Source organism: Platalea leucorodia (assembly GCF_965183815.1).
Source record: "Platalea leucorodia genome assembly, chromosome: 7".
Lineage (NCBI taxonomy): Eukaryota > Metazoa > Chordata > Aves > Pelecaniformes > Threskiornithidae > Platalea > Platalea leucorodia.
This window is the reverse complement of record NC_138829.1, coordinates 57,988,780-58,009,308: the sequence shown is the minus strand read 5'-3', so window position 1 is coordinate 58,009,308 and position 20,529 is coordinate 57,988,780. Positions and strand designations below refer to the sequence as shown.

At 42.7% G+C, this 20,529-nt stretch overlaps 2 protein-coding genes across 3 annotated transcripts in view; both read right to left on the bottom strand.

Annotated features, from left to right (window-relative positions):
• Positions 1 to 9,077: 9,077 nt before the first annotated feature.
• Positions 9,078 to 10,936, bottom strand: KCNJ11 (potassium inwardly rectifying channel subfamily J member 11; the record flags this gene model as incomplete). The annotated part of the gene is made up of 1 exon (XM_082317096.1): positions 9,078 to 10,936. The coding sequence occupies one exon, from the start codon at positions 10,934 to 10,936 to the stop codon at positions 9,734 to 9,736; it is 1,203 nt and encodes a 400-aa protein (XP_082173222.1). The 3' UTR covers positions 9,078 to 9,733.
• Positions 10,937 to 16,511: 5,575 nt separating this feature from the next.
• Positions 16,512 to 20,529, bottom strand: part of ABCC8 (ATP binding cassette subfamily C member 8) — an 82,851-nt gene continuing 78,833 nt past the window's right edge. For both annotated transcript variants that reach the window (XM_082316958.1, XM_082316959.1), the window contains exons 38-39: positions 20,154 to 20,216; positions 16,512 to 17,099 (exon numbers count right to left, since the gene is read on the bottom strand). In XM_082316958.1, the coding sequence (XP_082173084.1) occupies positions 16,962 to 17,099; positions 20,154 to 20,216 (201 nt within the window). In that variant the 3' untranslated portion in view covers positions 16,512 to 16,961. The remainder of the gene's footprint in view (positions 17,100 to 20,153; positions 20,217 to 20,529) is intronic.

Here is a 20,529-nt window from a genome sequence, read left to right as displayed (position 1 = left end):
TTTAACAAAGAGCAGAATTTCTCTCTTAATATAGGCAGTATGACACACTATGTATGTACATGCGTAAATGCAGTGTCTTACTGAGTCCAGGTAGCGAGGACTTGGAGAACAGCAGGCGTATACTTTTTTTCTGTTGCAATTTTTTTTTCCTGCAATAAATCACTCTTGGCTTAGTGTCCCAGGAGTATTTTACTGCAGCAGCTTTTTAATGGAAGACTTTCTCTCTTGCTTTAGCAAAGTCTCCTCTTGTCTCCGAGGTAAGAGAAATTCCTACACAAACCACAGTAAATAAGAATGTCTGTCTTGAACTTTCCATATCAAATTTTGTATCTGACAACATGAAAAGTTGTTTGTATGTATCAGAGCCACAAAGACCCAACAGAGTTACCTGAAGCCAACCAAGTCATAAAAACTAATATTGGAGAAAATGGATTATATTTTTGTATGAGCAAACTACAGTTCCCTCCAACAGCATCTGACAATATTAAAATATTAAGATGTGAGGTTTTTCATCCAGCAACTCAACACTGCGTAGAACAAGCCTTTCAACTCGAGCTTGCAGGTAAACTATATTGTTTTATTATTGTTTGTTATCTCTTAGAAGTTAGCTTAAATTTGGATACTAGTTTGCAAATGCTCAAGCTTCTTTTAGTGTGGCTGGATAATGGAGTAAGACACTCCACAAAGTTATTAGAAGTATTGGAGTCTTACCTAAAGGAGATTATATCTTTAAGGAAGTATTTCTATATGTCAGAATAATGTGGAAATTATCGAATTTTCCATTCCACAGTTATGCACTGAATGAGCTGTAGCTACACCGTAAGCTTTAAAAATGAACTAACAGAACTTTCCCCCTATAACTCACTAAGGATCAATCAAATCTCCACCTAATGCTGATCAGTATTTTTTTTTTTTTTATTTAAACTGTTTCAGAAAAATGAATGATATATGAGTGCCAGCACACCATTTTAGTCAGGCATTCTCTGAACTGCATCCAGATTTTTTTAAGTCAGTAAGAAGACAGCTGTTGAAGTTAGCACACTTTGGAGTAGTTTCTCTGAGAGTCAATGTGAAAACCAGTGATGACTGAATATTGAGTAATGAGAACATACTGCTAAAAATTTTGTGGACTGGTGTAAATTTGGCAATGCTTTTTAATACAAGATTGTGGATTTTTCTGTGGATACACTGACCTATCAAAAAGGGAATTAATGTAAGATTATTACTATTGAAAATAATTGTATTTCTTCCTACTTTGTAGAAGAACCTAACAGGGCTGCTAATAAACTGTCTCTGACTGGAAGTCAGAGCCACACAGAACCCTTAAAGTATTAGTTTTAAAACAGAACAAAACTATAAAGGCCATTCTGAGAATATCATTCCTGAGCATGATTCTCGCCTCACCAGGCAGGCATTACTGGAAGGTACGGTAAGTGACAGGATGGCTTACGCAGCAGCTGCACGCCCCGATATCTCCTACAGGACTCTAGGTTTGGGATCAGCAACGTGTGTGTAGAAGGGGAAGAAACAGGCAGGGTGTATATTGTCCACCACCACCAAAGAAGTTGCCCCCAAATTAATACTAGTAGTTGTTAAACAAAGACCTTTTTTTGATATGGAAGTCACCTGAAGGAGGCAGTAAGGGATCTCTGGCAGTCCAGCCAGAGGGTCACAGAGATACAGAGAAGGTTTTTGAACACAGAACAGTTTCGCATTGGGCCTGCTCAAGGGCAAGTCCAAGCAAGGGGAATAAGCAGGCAGGGAGCCTTATATTTATACTAGGCTCTTCAGGTAGTTATTTAATGTTATGGGACATCACTGAAATGTGAAATAATTTTTTTAATAGTAGAACACAAACCACTCAGCCAACATGACATTTGTGGAGAGGCTTTGGTGCCAAGACCTTTATCCTTTTCTCTCTGAAAAAATAAAATCAAAGATTCTGGTCCATCTAGCCAAGAAGCAGTTACCACTTCGAAGATAAAGTGCATTACTGCACATCCAAAGGCTAGCGTGGATGTGACACTTCAGTGCTGTGTATCTGGAAGGAACAGAAACAGGGTGAGTTTAGCTACCTGGTTAAGGGACTGTTCCCAATTGAGGAAGAAGTAGAAAATAAGGACTATGAGGATGGATCTGGTTTCATCTCCTGTGTAACTTGCAAAACAGAAAAGCAGAGCTAAGGATATAGGATCAGATGTGAGGTTTCTAGTGAAGATGCAACTTTTGAGGAAACCCACATTTTAAAACTTGATTGAGCTCCACTTAACAAAGGAAATAGACTCTCTTCAGTGAGGACAGGTCTGCACATAAGAGTAGAAACACTTGTGATACCACTGAAATGTCTTGAATGGTAGTACTGTAATTTAAGAGTTCTGACTGCGGGTCACAGGGCTATGGCACGCTGTGGAACTTTTGGTTTTTTCCTTAAACAGATGCTGTTCAAGAACACAACAGAAGTGACATACTTCTCAGGCTATGTACAGTAATGAACAAAATAAGCAGGAAAAAAGAAATCAAATAAAGGAATAATAACTTTGCCGCCATTAAAAAAAGGAGACACAAAAGAACAACCTTTCAAACTGAATGATCAAATATCACTATCAAATGCATCCATTTAGTAAAGCGGGTAGATTCTAAGTGTAAAGATTTCAGCTATGGATGTCCAGACAACACTTGATAGAAGAAAATCTGTGAGAAAGTAATGACTACTTCCTACAGAGACATTTCTAAAGATAGATAGTGCCTTTGGAAAAATATCTGTTTACTGCCTATAATTCTAGATAAATTCTCAGCAAGCATGAGCTTTCCCCATAGTTGGTGAAGCAAGCCATTAGTTCTTTCAAATCAAGCCACCCTCATGTATTCAGTGATCAGCACACCCACCGAGTGCTAGTCATCTTCTAAAACATCACTGGGGATGACTGCATAGGGTAGCTTCTTTACCCTCAGGGTCAAAATTTACCATCATTTTATATAAGGAAGCTGCTCTCTGAGCACTCCGCTACAATAAAATCCATACATTTTGCAAGAAGAACACTCCAATCTTCCTGCTCATCTCACTGCTCTTCTTCTCCACCCATCCCACGAAAGAAGCATTGTCTTGATAACTCTTTTTCTCAAGTTTTAAAGCTAAAGTAGAGCTAACAACACTGGAAAAACGCATCTGGGGCAAAGGCAGGGTGTGGAAAATATTGTCCCTGTTACCTGTATGCACTTACCAGGAGACAGCAAGAACTTACTGTTAACCTAGCACTGCCAAGTCCACCACTAAACCATGTCCCTAAGCACCACATCTACCCGTCTTTTAAATACCTCCAGGGATGGGGACTCAACCACTTCCCTGGGCAGCCTGTGCCAGTGCTTGACAACCCTTTCAGTGAAGAAATTTTTCCTAACACCCAATTTAAATCTCCCCTGGAGCAACTTCAGGCCGTTTCCTCTCATCCTATCACTTGTTACTTGGGAGAAGAGACCAACACCCACCTTGCTACAACCTCCTTTCAGGTACTTGACAAACAGGGCAAGCTGATCTCAGACCACAACATAAACATTCAAGGCATTCAAATGCCTCAGCATACAGGATTATACAATATGCACAAGGCCATACTCTTGCATGCTAGAGAAAATTAACTAAAACAAGATTTTTACTCACAAGGCACAGGAAGTTCCCAGGAGATGTTGAAGCAGAAGGAGACTTTAACATAAAACATGGAGAACAGCATCACTGTTGCAGCGAAGGCACCATCAGGGACTATTTGGGTCAGCTGCCCACCCCATTAACCTAAGAGCACCCAACCCTAAGAGGGAAATCCTGGTGCTAATGAACTCCCTGGCAAGCTCTCTTGGATTTAAAGGCCCAGGATTTAACATAGGGGCCTGATTTGAAGCTCACTGAAATGAAGGGCTCCTGCTGTTGGCATTGATGTTCACTGTCAATCTCTGTGCCCCAGCTCCTCTCAGGAATAACATCATTATGACCATAACAACAACAATGCTATTTATACACTGTGCCTACCCTCTCCTGGGCAGAGAAAACATAAATGCAAAACAATCAGCAGGTATTTGCCACTTAAAATAGCAAATGAGCAAGGAAAAACCAGGGAAGGAAAAGGGTGGCTCCCACATCCTGCAATGGCACAGGGCAGCCCTGCTGCCAGCCCAGGGCCTCACCACCCTCACGGCAGCAGGGGCAGAGGGACAGGACGGGATGGGATGGGATGCTCGATGCCTCCTGCCAGGGCAGGCCCCAGCTCTTGTGAGGGGAGGAAAGAGGAGACGTGTTCCTCTGTGGGGCATCATCACAAGGCCTCTGGGGCTCCCCCAGCTCAGATAGGATTGATTATTTAAGGCTGCTCATCTTTGCAGTAAGAGAGCTGGTTAGGAAACCTCTCAGAGTTGCCATCTGCATTAAACTCAATAAGTCAGGCACAAAGGTTGACAGGGGCAAGTGGTGAAGAAGGGCTGCAGGTTTTGATTTTTGAAAATTACTTTTAAACTGAGTCATTCCCCTGTGATGATTCTTTAAAGTCACGCTATGTATCAAAACAGGGGCGTAAGCCAGAAAATCATGCAGCATACTGTCCTCTGTAGGCACCCAGCAGTGCTAAGAGCAGGATGGAGGCAGCGGTATCTGCAGCCTCTCAAGAATGTCTTCTGCTCTTTTAATAGTTCTCCTTGGGGAGGTGTGGAGGTTTGTATCACATATCTTTCTCCTGTTGCTGAATCAAAAATAGTACACTGAGTCATTTGTTACAGGCACCAGCCACGTTGAGCACACGTCCCACTGCCTGCTCTGGTCCAGCTTACCCAAGGCCTCCTTCACACAAGGGTCTTCTCACCTCGAACAGCAGCTTTGCTTGAGTAAGGTCTGCAGTGCTGGTTAAATCCCTCTTTCTGCTGCAGCACATGCTTTCAGCAGGTTGGCAGATTACATCCTTTGGTACAAAAATCCACTGAAACGGGCAGGAATTTTTCTACTGCCTTCCATGAACCTTGGGTCAGGGCTGTTGGGTTTGAGATGTCCACCTTGGAATGGGGCAGCTGGCCCTGCATGAATGCAGGGCCACACGGGAACATGCACTGCAAAGAGCATTGACCCTGCCCATGTTTAGTTGCAACACCAGTATGACTTTGAGCATGAGGAGAGAGAAAGCTGTAACCAGGGAGCCTAAAATGCAGTGATTTTGAACCTTCTTCTCTTCTCCCTTATACCTAACCTGAAGAGCTAAACCACTTTTCCTTCCACAGGGGCCTGCGAAATGAACAACAGGGAATAATCGATGGTAGTGTATTAATATGCAGTTCCTAGGAACAGACATTTCCATGCTTTGTATAAGGAATCATTGTGAAAGTTGCAAGCTTGGCAATTTCACAGAGGTTTTGGGCTTTCTAATATCTATTTTACTTTTGCATTTGATTTCCCAAAGCACTCTTGTGCTTTATCCCACATCAATCTGTGCTAGCAGACCTACAATAATTACCTTCAGGGGTGACCGATGTACAAAGAAAGAATGGAAGAGGAAGGAAAACATGAAGAAATAAATTCAGTTTTCAAAGAACTATTAATTATTCATTAGATTGATATTATCAACTATTAATAAATAACTAATGGCAAGAATCAGTCGCCACAAAGCCCTCTTAACACTGCTTCCAACAGGGCTCTGTTGTGACTCGTACCTTGCTCAACCAACACGCAGCAATATTTACCCACTGGATTGAGCAATGCTGATCATGCCCAGCCTGCAGCCTCGCCTTACAGGGCAGGCTGAATTTTGACACTGACCCGTTGCTAATCTATGCTAGCACGTAAACCTTGGCCTTGTTAAAGACTTTTATACCAGCCTCTCATATCTGCTTTTTAGGTCTCTGATCTCTCATCTCAGCATCGTCACACCTTTGCTGGTGTGAAAGGCTTCAAAAGAAAATAGTTTATTACTTCTTGGCATTGTCTTCCCACTGTGTCACCTGTGGATTTTAAATGTATTTATTTTGTGTCCCTGACCCTCTTTCGCAGTGTCTTGAGTTCACTTCTTGTTTGTATCTATTTTACAGGGAGATTTTCCTACCGAAGTACACCGCTATAACACTATACTTATCGTGCGCCTTGGGGGATAAAGAGACAAAGTCAGACCTTGTTATACTCTAATTTTGTATACGTATGTCACTTGATTTCATTAGGAAATGCAACATGAAACTGATACGCCCAGTGGCTATGTTCTCACCAGCAGTCACTATGAGCATTTTAAAACTATGGCATATAGCATAAGTGTTCTCCAGTTTCTGTTTCTGATTAATAAGCTCTGTGATCCTTCTGTCCATCCAAGCAGTTCAATAAACTCCAATTTGAATGCACTAAACAGCGTGAACTATGAGTATAAACTGATAATGGTCTCCAGACTCTGAAGCACATGAGAGGCAATTCCCACGGACGCAGTTGGTTCCACCACACCCTAAATTCAGCAATGGGTCGCTACAAAACCTCGAGCTTCCCACTTCTTGTGTCCACATCCTCCCCTGGGTCAGGGCAAGCCCCGAGCACGTAGCCCCAGCTTCCCTCACGCTGGTTTCTGCGCAGAGGAAACGGGGAGAGGCAGCAGCAGTGGGAGCCACAGCGCATTCCCCCCAGCTGCTTGGCAGGACCCCAACTGCGATACCACCTACCAAAAAGCAGATGTAGGCTGAGAGAGAAAGTTCAAAAGCCCAATCCCTTTGGACTTTGACTATGGAAAACGCAGCGTTTGCTCATTGCTAAGAATAAGGACTTTTCTACATCAAATTGTGGCACTGACGCCTTCTTCAGAACCTTCCTACAGAGAATGGGGGCAGTCTGCATAAGTACAACTTTAAGAACAATTTCAGATATTTATGTTCCCAAATACTTTGTAAATGGCAAAATGAAAGGATCCTCACAAAGAAGTAATATCCCTAGCACAAAATAAATACACTTATTCTTCCTTGCTCTGCCCCTGAAATGCTTCTGAATATTTTAAATGGTGAAAGAACAGAAGAATTTAAAATTACAAGAATCCCAAGATTCAAACCCACCAACACTTTGATTGAAATAATTCATTATGGTGATTTTAATAGTACAAATCCTGCCTTTCTCATAATATTATGATGCCTACTTATTGCAAGACTTCAGAAATTTAGGCAGATTCTTGTAAAAGAAGTGACATAAAAGGTGTTCCTGAAAGCAGCCCAGCAAATGCAAGCTGTTTCCTTCTCTCTTTCCCCTCCCATCTCACAGGGAACAAAGAGAATTTTCTACCTCTCTGTAGCACAGACTTCCCGGAGGGAAAAAGAGGTTTGCATCAGTTTCTGAAAATAGTTGCTACTGAAATTGCCTCACATTTAGGTCAAATCTTGACGAGAGCTTTAAAATGCTAGCAGAGCTGAGGAGGCTTTATGTGAGAACCTTAAAGTGTATCTTACACATTGAAATAAGGCACTAAGGAGAAGCCAACGATTTCAAGTCACTGGAAAGCTAACTCCAATATTTTGTCTATGACTCTTGTAAGACTAGAGCAGTAGTATTGTGACAGGTGATAAAGAACAATGAACTTTCAAAGGAACAAAGGCGTCTAGGAGATGCAAATAGCTCTACCCTAAGCGCCGCTCTGAAACGTGATGGAACAGAGGCAGTAAAAGGGAAAGCTGGAAAATAATGTGACAATTAGACTCAGTCTTACAGAAGAAATTTAATCATCAGAGGCATTTACCATTCCCTATTTTAAAAAATAGTCTTTTATGATTACAAATGTAAAATATGCCTTTCCAAATTTTCTTTGCTGACTACTTGTTAATGCTAGTTTGACTGTCTTTTCAGTGTGAAACACATACCATGTTTTTAGAGCTGTTCACAGAATAGTATTGGTGTATTGGGAATTTGGAAACTGAACGGGTATTTATTCTCTTAACTGGAACTCTGATAATGCTGATACAGGTCTTCATAAAACTGAAATACATAAATATTGAAAATATCACTAGTATACTATTTTATCATTTTAAAACAACCTTTGATTTTACCCAAACATTATTTCATTTTATTATAGATGCCTGGAAATATTCCATAGTCAATATGGAAGTTTTGTCACACTTTTGAATGAGTTTGTCATGTTGTTACACTGACGAGGCATCGAAAATTTGCCATATTATTGCCAGCACAAACCATTTCAGGTGTCTGTCGTGAACTACGTAACACACAAGAACTTGATGCTAGAAACTCTTTGAATAATTAAGTTCGAAAGCAACTTGGTGCCCCTCTGTGCAGCTTGTGTAACCAGGTGTTGGATCAGTTCTGTAATGCTTATTTAGGCTTTATTTGGACAACATTATTTTTTTTACGTGAGTGGCAGTTCGCCCTGCTAACAGCACACTGTGGTTAATACTGCTGCTATCTCCTAATAACTCTACACAGAAATAAAATTGCTGCTGTCACTAATATCCCCAGACAGAGGATTTGCAGGAGCATGCTAAGGGGAGTTGCTCCTGTTGTCACTGTGGAACTGAGGGGGTGAACGTGTCTCCTCCATGTTTGCCGGTAAATGCCAGATCTTGAATTCAGCTAAAAACCGAGGCAGGCACCGGCTGTGTAGGGAGGTCAGGATGTAAACGGAGAGGGAATCGCTTCCTCAGCAGGAGTATCTTTTGAGACACAGCATCCCAGAAGTGACCGTGCTGCCTTACACATCACTCCTTTCTCTAAGCACAAAAACCTCTGCTTCTCTTACAAAAGGGAAAGGAGTGAAAGGTTTTTGCCTACTGCATGCAGATATAATTTCAGCATTCAGCATTGCCCTTTCATTTAAAATATCTAATTCTATTTATTTTCCCTGATTATTTAACAGAATTCACTCTGACCTAAGGGAGAGATTAATTTTTTTATTGGGTATCCTATTGCCATGTGGCTCTGTGTGTGTGGGGGGGGATGTTGCTTCTCTACATTTAGACAACTAGAATACAGAATTTTTCCTATTTATAATTAATTTCAGTTGTATACTATCTGCTACTCTTTTTAAAGGCAAAGCATTGCTTGCTATCAGAAATGTACAGTCCAAAAAGGTATTCCTGAATATTTTATTTTCGAAGTGTAAAGGGTTTTAAAATAAACAAAAGGAAATATTCAAATACATTTCATATCGCATGTGGTAGGAGTGGCTCCATACAATACAATATGGATGAAGCAAATCTGGCAGTTAATTTCTTTGAGAAACAGAGTATAATAACACATAGACACTTCCAGATCTGGTCTTGTGTCATTGCCTGACCTTTTTGTTACAATTTAAATCCAGCCTACTTTATTAATTATTAATATTTTATTTTGCTATATTGATGGTTCAAGTTAGAAAAAAACAGTTAAAACCTACTGACCTTAGAACACTGCAAGACCCTAAGTACTGCAATCTCTGAAGATAAATACACATTTATTTTTTGAGAAAATATGTCACTATCTGCAGATTAATCAATGCAAAATGATCGTGCAATTAAATAGGACAGTGAATTGAAATTTAAAGCTGCAGACCATGATTTTCCTACTCCCAGTGCTGCTTGAAATCTCTCACACCTTTAAAAAAATATAATTAGCTTTAGATTTATCCCACAATAAATAACACCAGAACATACCTTGTGCTACCAACCTGAATTTAAAAAAAGTAAGAGGCCACCTCAGTGTTTTGAGTTTATGAGATCTTTCAGACACAAAGCCCTAACAGAGTTTCCCAGTCAAAAGGCATCAGGAAGGCTCATCGCTTATGGTAAACCTGGGCTTTAGCTTGACAGACCTCTTCCTTATTGTGCCTTTAGGGGACAGTGGCATGGTGTCCATAATGCTCTTGTCCTCCTCCAGCTGCCTAGCAGTGCACGAAGGGGTGGGCACTTTCACCGTGTTGCCAAATTTAGAGTAGTCCACAGAATATTGCCCATCTTCCTCTGCCACGATGGGCACAAACCTTTGGCCCCAGAGGATTTCATCCGCCAGATAGGAAGTTCTGGCTTGAGTGGTGATGCCGGTGGTCTCCACCACCCCTTCCAAGATGACGATGATCTCCAGGTCCTCATGGTGGTGAAGATTCAGGGGGGAGATGTCGTAGAGGGGGCTGTTCTTGTCTATCACGTGGTAGATGATGAGTGGGGAGACGAGGAAGATGCTGTTGCCCCCCACGGGGTTCTCCATCTGGATGTCAATCTGGTTGAGGGGCACCACCTCCCCCTCCAGGCTGGCAGTCTTCTTCACCACCTGCATGCGGATGGTGGCGCTGATGATCATGCTCTTCCGGAGGTCGCCCACCCGCAGCATGAAGCAGAGCTTGCCCTCCCGCAGGGCGATGACCGCGTGCTTGCTGAAGATGAGGGTCTCGGCCCGGCGGTGGGCCTGCGAGGTCTTCATGAAGATGCAGCCCAGCATGATGGCGTTGATCACCAGCCCCACGATGTTCTGCACGATCAGCACCAGGATGGCGGCCGGGCACTCCTCCGTCACCATGCGGCCCCCGAAGCCGATCGTCACCTGCACCTCGATGGAGAAGAGGAAGGCGGAGGTGAAGGAGTGGATGCTGGTCACGCAGGGCACAAAGCCGGCCGAGGCCCCCGCCGCCCCCTCTCCGGGGTCACGCTGCAGCCGGGTGCTGTGGTCCAGGTCCCCGTGGGCGAAGGCGATGAGCCACCAGACCATGCCGAAGAGCAGCCAGCTGCAGAGGAAGGACATGGTGAAGATGAGCAGCGTGTGGGGCCACTTGAGGTCCACCAGGGTGGTGAAGACATCCTGGAGGAAGCGTCCCTGCTCCCGGATGTTTTTATGGGCCACGTTGCAGGCACCGTTCTTGCCCACGAAACGCGCCCGCCGCTCCCGGGCGCGGTACCGGGCATGATCCGGCACATCCTCCGCCAGCCGGGTCAGCACGTACTCCTCGGGGATGATCCCCTTCCTCGACAGCATGGCTCCCCGCCGCTCCGCCGCTCAGCGCCGCCCCATGCAGCCGCCGCTCCGCCAGGGGCGGGGGGGGGGGACGGGGGACGGCCGCGCCGCGGGGGCCGAGCGGGCGCACGGCGCCGCCGCAGCCCCCGCCGTAGCCGGTCCCGGCAGCGCGGCGGCGGGGAGGTGACGGGGTCCGCGGCGACCACGAGGCGGCGCCGCCGAGGCCGGGAGCGGCCGAGCCCGGCCCCACACGCCGGTTCCCGGCGTGTGGGTCCGGGCTCGGCCGCTGCCGGGCTGGCTCTTGCGGTCCCCGAGCCGGTACCGGCCCCTCGGCGAGCCCGGAGCGGAGGGACGAGGGGCTGAGGCGTTCCCGCGTGTGTGTGTGTGGAGGAGCCGCGCGCGCCTCCGCGTAACGGTCGTTGGGCGGCGGGCCCAACGGAAGGCGGTTAAAAACCGTTGGGCGCCGCTCCTCAACCTCGCCTTTTGGGAAGGGCAGGGGGGAGCCGAGTCCCGGATTGCTCCCCGGTGAGCGCTGGGTGCGTTTCTTTACCTTTTTACCTCAGCTTTGTGGTTTGTTTTTTTTTTTTTTTTTTTTTTTCCCCTGAGGAAGGGGGCAGTCGGGCTTCGGGCCGCGGTGCTGCGAGCGATACCCTTTCCCCGGAGCCGGTTTCTGTAAATATTTGTTCGAGGATGGATTTGCTGCCAGTACCTGGCTTCCATTAACAGCCGCTACTTCGCAGGATGGTGTGCTTTCAGGTTGGGCAATTATTCCGTGAAATAGAAAACAAAATGGTGCTGGGGATTTTTTTAAAGGAAATCTTTAATGCAAAAAAAAAAAAAAAAAAAAAAATCCTGAAATTCAGCTGTGCATCTTTCTGTAAGTAGGAGGAAAGCATTAATCTAGTGAATCGGGCAGGCAGTGGTAGGAAATTTGCTTGAAGAGGCCATGTCCAAGGTCACAGTGGTTGAACAGAGACCTGGAACTAAAGGGGCTCATTCCCACTTATAAAATTTGCTGGAGTTATTTAGCCTTGACTAAGGAAGGATTTTTCTGAAAGAAGGCGCTCATGAAATGATGTAAGCTGTGACTGCTCAGGAAAATGTCTACTGTCCAAATAGCAGTAAATGTTGCAAATGACTGATCCATCTGCAAATGATTAACCCACGGTGACATGACTCCCAGGGAGACATCAAAATCGCCACGAGAGGTGACAAAAGGAGGCAGGAAGCTAGAAGTTGTGTGTGGCAGTATGGTGTCTGTGCGTATAAATGCATACATGTAAGGATCTATCTTTGTGACGAGATGCGTCGTTTAAAAGCACTGATGTGACTGATCCACTGTTTAAGTAGCAGTATTCTCATTCATGTGTTTACTTGCTCTGATTTAAATATTTTGTTTCTATTTCAGTTTAGACACCAAAGTTGTAGAGTTGCTAAAGCATCCTAGGCTATTCTGGGTAAGAGGTTTTTCTTTAGTGCCAGTGGATTTATGATTATATTTTTCTAACTCTGTGTGTCCCGTTTGGGCTCTAAGTGCTTAGGTACATACTGCAAGCAGTTATTGGCATTGATTGCCTGGGCCAGGCAATTGCCCAGTTGATGGTTGGGAGCCAGCCAGTTGGGGTTGAAATTAACTTTCACTACCTACAGCTACTTACCGTGGCCCACCTAGGGATTTCAGAATAGTCTTTTTAAGTAATCACTCTGAGCAGTCGTTATAGGTCTTGTAATTAAATGATTACTATTACTTTAGACTATTTCTGCTTTTTATGTATGAATAGGTGCATGTCCTTGGGCACATCCACTCCTTTCGGAGGGCCCAATTTCCCAGTACTCCATGCTTTCTCTTGTTCTGGGTCATCTTTCTTGCTGCTTTCATAAATAAAACTAAAATGGCAACAAGGTGCCCTGGCACCTGGCTGCCAGGCCTCTGAGCTTAGCCAAAGATGATTCCCCTTTCTCTGTATCACTTTGTCTGCTAGACATTTTTTGTGTGCTTGCTGTGAATATGTCACCTGCACCTACACTTTTACTTTGTTAAGTACATGATTTATAATACACTTTAACTTAAAAAATATTGCATTTTTTATACTTTTCTTTCTAAACATTATAAAAAAAGACCAAATGGGTGAAGTAATTTGAAGATTTACTTGTCAAAGCTGTGGCTCTCCAGCTGATGGCAGCTCATAGTTACTTCCAGCATTTTGAAGTGAGCATAAAGTAGCTCTATAACACCATGCAGTACTCGCTGGTAACATTTCACATTCTTTTGCAGAGATGGACATAGGTATTCAAGAGGCAGTCATGCCTTTTGTACCATTTTTCCTTACTCTTTTCTAATCGTTGTATTATTCTGTACCTTTTCCTCCAGAGGGCGGTAACTACATGAATGTAGAATGAAAAAAAAATGTGTCGGGGAGGAGTGTTTTAAAGGGAAAGGTAAACTGCTTCGTAGCCTGATGCTAGGAATGACCCATGGAGCCTACTACAGCAAAGGGTGTTGCATGAACACGGTCACCATGTTGGTTTTAGGAATCCTGAACTCCATAGAGCTAGAAGGGTGTTTCCTTGTTTCCACTTCTGTTCTTTATTGGGACTGTCATTTGCCACTTCTTTTCCTTCACCTCCGAGCACTTGTTGGCTGAGATGGGACAGCAAAGCAAGTGGCTTCTGCTGAATAATTTCTAGAGCAGAATAAGAAGCAGCCCTGTCTTTGTGGATCAAGTGACAGATACTTAAAAGAAAAAAGTGACAGATCTTCTGAGTGAGCCAACATATTTGTGTTAAGAGCCACTGAACAAGTTGGGCTCACAGGAACAAACAATCCCACTCTGTAGTACTGAATCATGAGGGGTAAGTTTTTCCATCCACAAAATAGGTTTTACATTTCAAAACTTCCCCCTGCCCCGATTTATCCTAATTTTAATGGCCATCAGAGAAGATGTTACTGTAACTGTTAAATGAAAATTTAGCTGGCACCATGGTATTACTCTGCCTTTAGAAGCAGACCTTTCTTTCAAAGGCTACACAGCTTTAGCCTAATATGAATTAAGCCTCACAAATCACCGTGCTGTACGAGTGGGCAGACAGAAGAAAAGAGATCGGAGTTGGTTATGCAAAGCCGCAGGGGAAGGCATGAGCAGAGCTGGCATGAGGGCTAATGGAGCAGGCATGCTGTGCTTCCTGGCCTTCCAAGGAAACAGCATTCCCTTAGAGACAGGTAGAACAGGATGAAACGGCCACACTAAGACAAGGGGATAAACGCTATAAAGGTTTTTGCATAATGGGAACATGTACAGAAACCAAACAAAATAAAACAAACCCTGGTTGCATCTCTGGGCAGCCTATCCCACTAACACCTTTGGGACTGAGCCAAGTCCCATCCCAGAGGGGAAATGAAAGCCTGGACCTGGCAGCTCCCCTCAGCAGCTTCACACGGCTGGGGCTCTGGGGCTGTCTTGCACCCATTTTAGTACAGCACTTTGCTTCATAATGCTTCATTGCCATGCAAAGTACATTTGTGAGCCTGAGTCAATAGCGACTTCTGGAACAGAAGTTGCCTTGCTATCTTGAGGAAACAGGTTTAATGACTCAGATAATGGCAGTGAGCCTCCCACCATAGAATAATTTTCTTGGATGCTGCTTCTGCTCACTGTTGTGACTCTAACCCTTTGGAGTTAGGGGGCAGAAACTCCCTGGGACTTAGCCCCATATAAACAAGACTAGATAAAATGTGCTGAGGAAATGTGAAGTGTATTCTGTCCAAGTGGCAGCTAAGAGGCCTCCCTGTTCACACGTATTTATCCAGCACTGTGGTACCAGTAAAAAGATACATAGTCGTTGGATATGAACCAACTCACTTACCCTACTCTCCTGCAATGCTGCTTTGTGAAATATAAGCCCCGTTTACAATGGAAATGTATGACACTTGTACTTTGAGTTCTTATTTCTTGATACTGTGAGATATAATACAGTCTTCTTAGCAATATGCTGCGTCCTTTACTCCCTTGCATTCCTTTCCAGGTAAGGTTGTCAGAAGTTTGTGGAATAGAAGCTAGTCCAAACTGCAACGTCAAATCCCAAGCACTTTATTAAAAGCATATGAAACCTCACTTCTCTCTGTCCCCACCTGCCATTAGGATTTAGGATCTTCCACAGATGGTTGCAAAGCTTCTGAGGATCTCTCTCTGCAGCATGAGTCTGTGAAGTCCTGCAGAGTGGTGTTTTCCTAAGCCTTTACAGGATGAGACCCTGCCTTGGACCAGTGCTGAGCAGCTAGGAGACAGCACACACAGTGGCTGTGATAGAAACCTGCTCTGCGCTCACTGTGCCCGTCACTACCCTGGAAGGACAGTCACATCTCTCCCGTTTCTCTCAGCCCTAATGGATGCCTGCTATCCCAGGGTGAAAACACACCTGTTCTGCAGCTATTTTTTGCTTTGAAGCTGCCCAGCAAAATGATTCCCTGGAGGAGGAGGAGGAATAATTTTCTTTCTTCCTCTGTAGTAGGCAACGACGGAGCTCATGCATTTAGTCTGCATAACTGTATTCTACCTCCCCACTTTTACCATTGTTGATCCTACACTCTCCTGTTGGTTCTATGTTTTCTGGCCCCAGTTTAATGCCCTTGGGTATTGCACAAGTAACAGCAGGCAGATGCTGCAAATACTCCGCTGTGGAACTGGTAACGCTACTTAAACAGCAACAACAGTCCTTCAGTTTTCCTTGCTCTCTGCTGCAGTGCTAGAAGTAATGCATTAAAAATATCATATATATGCCATGAGAACGCTGAGGTGTCTTTTTCTAGAAAAAATAAAGCCTTTAAAAAACAGATTCCAAATTAATTGAGCAGGCTAAGGGGGGGGGGGGGGGGAGAGAAAGGAGTTTTCTCAGGCATTAGGAATTCTTCAAAAGGGAGAAGAGGACAAAAATGGATGTAATGCCAAAGTTGCTATAAAAAGAATAACGATGAAAAATTCATTGTAGCCTTCTGTTGGGTCATTGACATTCTAACCTGTTAGCAATTAATAAATCCTGGAATGACTGTCACAATGAATCAATAGGGCAGGGATAAGCAGTTGTCCAGCCAAATTAGGATAATTTCAGTGGTTACAAGTTGTCTTAATAAGTATACATAATTTATTGGTAAGGATCACAGTGAATCTAGAAACAGTGAGACAGTGAGTGACATACGTGAGGCTAGGAGACAATGAGTCAAGCTGTCATGGCTCTGAGCTACAGTGAAAGGTTTAATACTGTTTATTTACCAGATTTGGAGGATAATTTCCAGATGAATTGGTACGTCTGTACTGGTCTGGAAACAGTGTGCATTAAACACTGATACTTTATCACAGCCTGCCTTCTCTTAGCTTCCTCACAGGCTGGGAGGGAGTCTGGCTCAATCCCGTTTGGAATCAGTATAATATGATTCAGTGGGAGTAGAGGTGAAGCAGCTTAAGAAAGACTAAAGGAACCAGATTGTGTTTAATTTCTAAAAGGTATTAAAGGAGAGACCAAGAGACACAGGCACTATCAATAAACCACAATATTAAAAAAGTTTTATATATTTTATATTTAGATATTAAAGCTTTACAGAGTCATATGATTTAAAGAGATACAAGCTTTTGAGAAATACCTTTGGTATGTAATTTTTCCTTCTGCATTTAGTCAGTCATGAGTGTTATCTACAGTAGGGCTATGATACGTAAAAAAAATAACATGTTAATAAAATGACAGGAGAGGTTTAAGAGTCACATAAAAACTCCATGCTGGCTATGTTTGTTTGATGTGCATCCTGTCATATTTCACCCATGTAGTTTGTTTCAACCATATTTCAATATTCTTTGGTAGCAAATAAAAAGAAGAGTAGTAGTACACAAAAAAGGAAAGTACATGGATAATTCATTAATGTTTCAGATGGAGAAAAATGGCTCATTTTATTAAAAAAGGAAAACCTCAATTTATTATGAAATAATATTTATTTACAGGTATTTTACATTTTTAGAAAATAATACAATTGTATTTTAAAATGCTTCATTTATTTTTATTACTTATCTGCTTGTACAAAAGAAGCAAAGACACTGTCTTCTTGTTCTAGCAGAACCTCAGGCTTGTCATATTCCAAAATAACCCCTCTCTTCATTACAATAACCAAATCTGCATTGAGGATCGTGTGCACACGGTGCTGAAAAACAAATAAACAAAATGGCAGTTCAGTGTATCTGTCAAATATATTCCAGGATAAGACAGACTTCCAGAAATTAATTTTCCTCTCAAGTTCAAGTTTGATTAAGGCTATTTATGCTACTTTTCATCCTAATTTACTGTGCAAATACCGCAGATAAATATACAGACCAAGAGCCACACGGATATTCAAGTACCTCAATTGCACATAGGTACTTGACTATGAATCATCACGTGAGTTCAGACTACAGCGTCCCTAGCCCAGAGTCTTGCCACCAAGCGTTGCCACAAGAAGGTGGCCAGGAAAAGTGGGAACAGGGCAAGTGGGTGTGGTACTGCATGCGGGTACTCTCCCAGTCCTGGACTACATCTAGATCAGGGGGGTTCCTCAGCTTGGTGTGGTTTGCCTATTTGTAAAACTGAAGAGATCTCTCTTCTAAGACCTTGCCCACGTCTTCTCTTGAGCTTTCATAAACATTTTGCATCCACATCCTTTGGAAAAGATTTTTCCAGGCTTGCTCCCCACTGTGTGAACAAGTACCCCCTTTTGTATGCTCTGGGCCTTGTTGCTCAGAGCTTCATCTGATGCCTCTTCCCCCTTGCCTCATGATTTTGCAGACCTCTCTCACAGTCCTTATGTTGTCCTTCTTCCAGGCAGAAGAGGCCTAGCCTACTCAGCTGCTCCCCTTAAGGAGCGGAGCAGTTCCACACCTCCAATCATCCTTGTGCTTCTCAACATTTTTCAGTTGTAACATGTCATTCTGGGCATGAGGAGACTGGAACTACTCACAATATTCAAGGTATGTGCGAACTATGGACTTATACAGTGGTTTGATGTTTTCTCTACCCTTTTCCTAGTAAGCCCTAACATTTGATTAATTTATTTTATTAGGAAGAAAACTCCCCATTTTTTTCCATAGTGAATACTGAAAATAATTAATTTAGCTTTTCTGCAATACCGTTATCTCTCCTGAGCATTCCTTTCATGTATCGATCATCAAATGGCCCCACCGACTGGCAGATTTCTTGCTCTTGGTGTGTTTCAGGGATTCATGGATTCATTATTAGTTTTTACGGCTTCCAGAAGCTGCTCTCATACTTTTTTTTTTTTTTTTTTTTGGCCTGCCTTATTGCATTTTCACGTGTAATATGCCAGAACTTTTGATCATTTCTGTTTTCTTTATTTGGCTATGAGTTCAGCTTTTACAAGAATACCTTCTTGTTTCGAATAGTCTTTTTTATTTGTTTAGCCATACCAGCTTCTTTCTATCCTTACTCAAGCTTTTCCTAATAAATAGCACGCATGGGCTCTGGGATTTTTGAGTTAAATCCTTCAGTAATTTCCATGATCGCTGTAGATTCAATTTCTTTCTCTTCCTCTTTTAGCTTCTCCCCCCCCAGTTATTTCTGGGTTTTGATTTTAGCAATTTTTACAGAATTCCACCTTTTCAAGCTGAGTGTAATTGCACTGGATTTTTTGGGTCTGCGTTACTCCTGCAGGGATATTTCATCTCAGAATACTGTGGTCCCTGTTACACAGTCACTCTTCACCCATAAGGTTCCTAATCAGATCTTAGGCACTCTCAGTACCAAACAACTCTTGTATTTCCTACTGTGGCTTCCTAGCCAGATGTTCCATGAAACAATCACTGATGGCATCTATAAATCTCATCTCTGCTGCCGTCCTTCTCTGACATTTATCCAGTCCACAGGCAGGGGGAGGGGACTGAAATATCACATTCCATTTGCCCTTGTTGTCTGATCTCTTTCAGTGTAACACAATCAGTGCTGCCATCCTGGTAAAGTAACACAGATGATAATATAGACCCAATACTATACTCCTCCTATTACTATTCTTCCTCAGCACAAATAAGGAATATAGAGCTTTCTCTGAGAGAAAAAAACAAAAAAAACCAAAAAAACCCAAAAAAACCCACAAAAAACCCAACAAAAAACCCCAACAAACCCAAACCAAACCACTACCCAAGGCCCCCCAGAATCCCACGTTATGTTTCTGTTACAGAGCATTTTGAATACAAACCTACCTGCTGTAAACCACATTTACATTTGGAAGTAAAAACATTCAAAGTAAGTTTATTCCAAACTGCTGTTTGTTTGGACTGTGCAGTTTAAAACTCACTAAGAGAGTGAAAGACTAATAAAACTTTCTCAGCCTATTCCCAAACAAACTGAAAGAGACACATAAATGCAAAATGCAGTGCAACTCAGAATTTTCATGCAGAGAAATCAGGAAATTTCATGCTTATGATTCCTTTGCCTTTTTAATAATGACACACTGAGTGTATACCGCAAGATAAATCAGGTTTTCTATTACACATCTGCTAGGTGAAAATAAAAAAATGTTGTAAGATTCCTTTAAGAACCATAATGACTATTTCACCTCCCTGAAATATGTGTATTTTTAGAAAACACAGGACTGAAAGATATGTATTGCTTCTGACATATCTGTTGAGCCAACTGCTTTGATTCAGGTCAAATCTCTTTCATAAACAATTTTTTTTTATAGATACTTGAGATCTTTGTATAATCACTTCAAGAATACGCAAACTTAAAATCAATCACTGTCAACAGGGATGGAATATTTATTTTTAAAAGTTACTAAGATTCTCATTTATTTGTTTAAATTCTGAAACATAATTGCTTTATCCAGTGGCAGAACTTCCACACAATTTTACTTGTCCTTAGTTAAATGATTACTGTAGCTTGATGAAACTTATTCTTAGATTTCACAGTAGTCAAAGTTGTATTATATTTTAAATTAGCCTAAAATGGGTAACAGAAAATAGACTGCATACTTAGATTACATGCCTTTACAGGCAATCAGACTTAGCATCATGCAACACACTCAAGAAGCTGTTGTTATATATTTAAATAAGAAAGTAGTTTAACATGGAAAAGAAAGCTTACACTTAAACACCGCATTAAAAAAAGATTAATGGCCAAATTAACACATTTATTAACACTGACAAGAACTGACTAATGTTGCGCTTCTGATTCTTGTTTGCATTAGAACGGCAGCAGAGACTGTACTTACTGCTATTGTAACCACAGTACGGTCAGCAAACGCAGTCATGACTACCTTCTGGAGTATGTTCTCCTATGCAAAGAAAAACATTTGTTGCTTTTCAACCGACAGAAGTTACATGATAGACACACAGACACTAAGAAGGCTTAAGTAACCACTGATTATTCCATGCTTTTATTAATGAGAAATGAACTACATGTCAGAACTAAGTCAGAGCCTGGTCTCCAGTTAGACAGCCCTGCTCGCTCCTGCCACCCTCACTACCTCTGGGCTTCAGCGCACACGCGAGCTGTGCTCTGGCTCCCAAACCCCTGCTATCCTGACCTCAGTTTTACAGTGAGGAAATCAAAGGTGAATTCAGGGTGCTGCCAGGCTGCCTGCATGC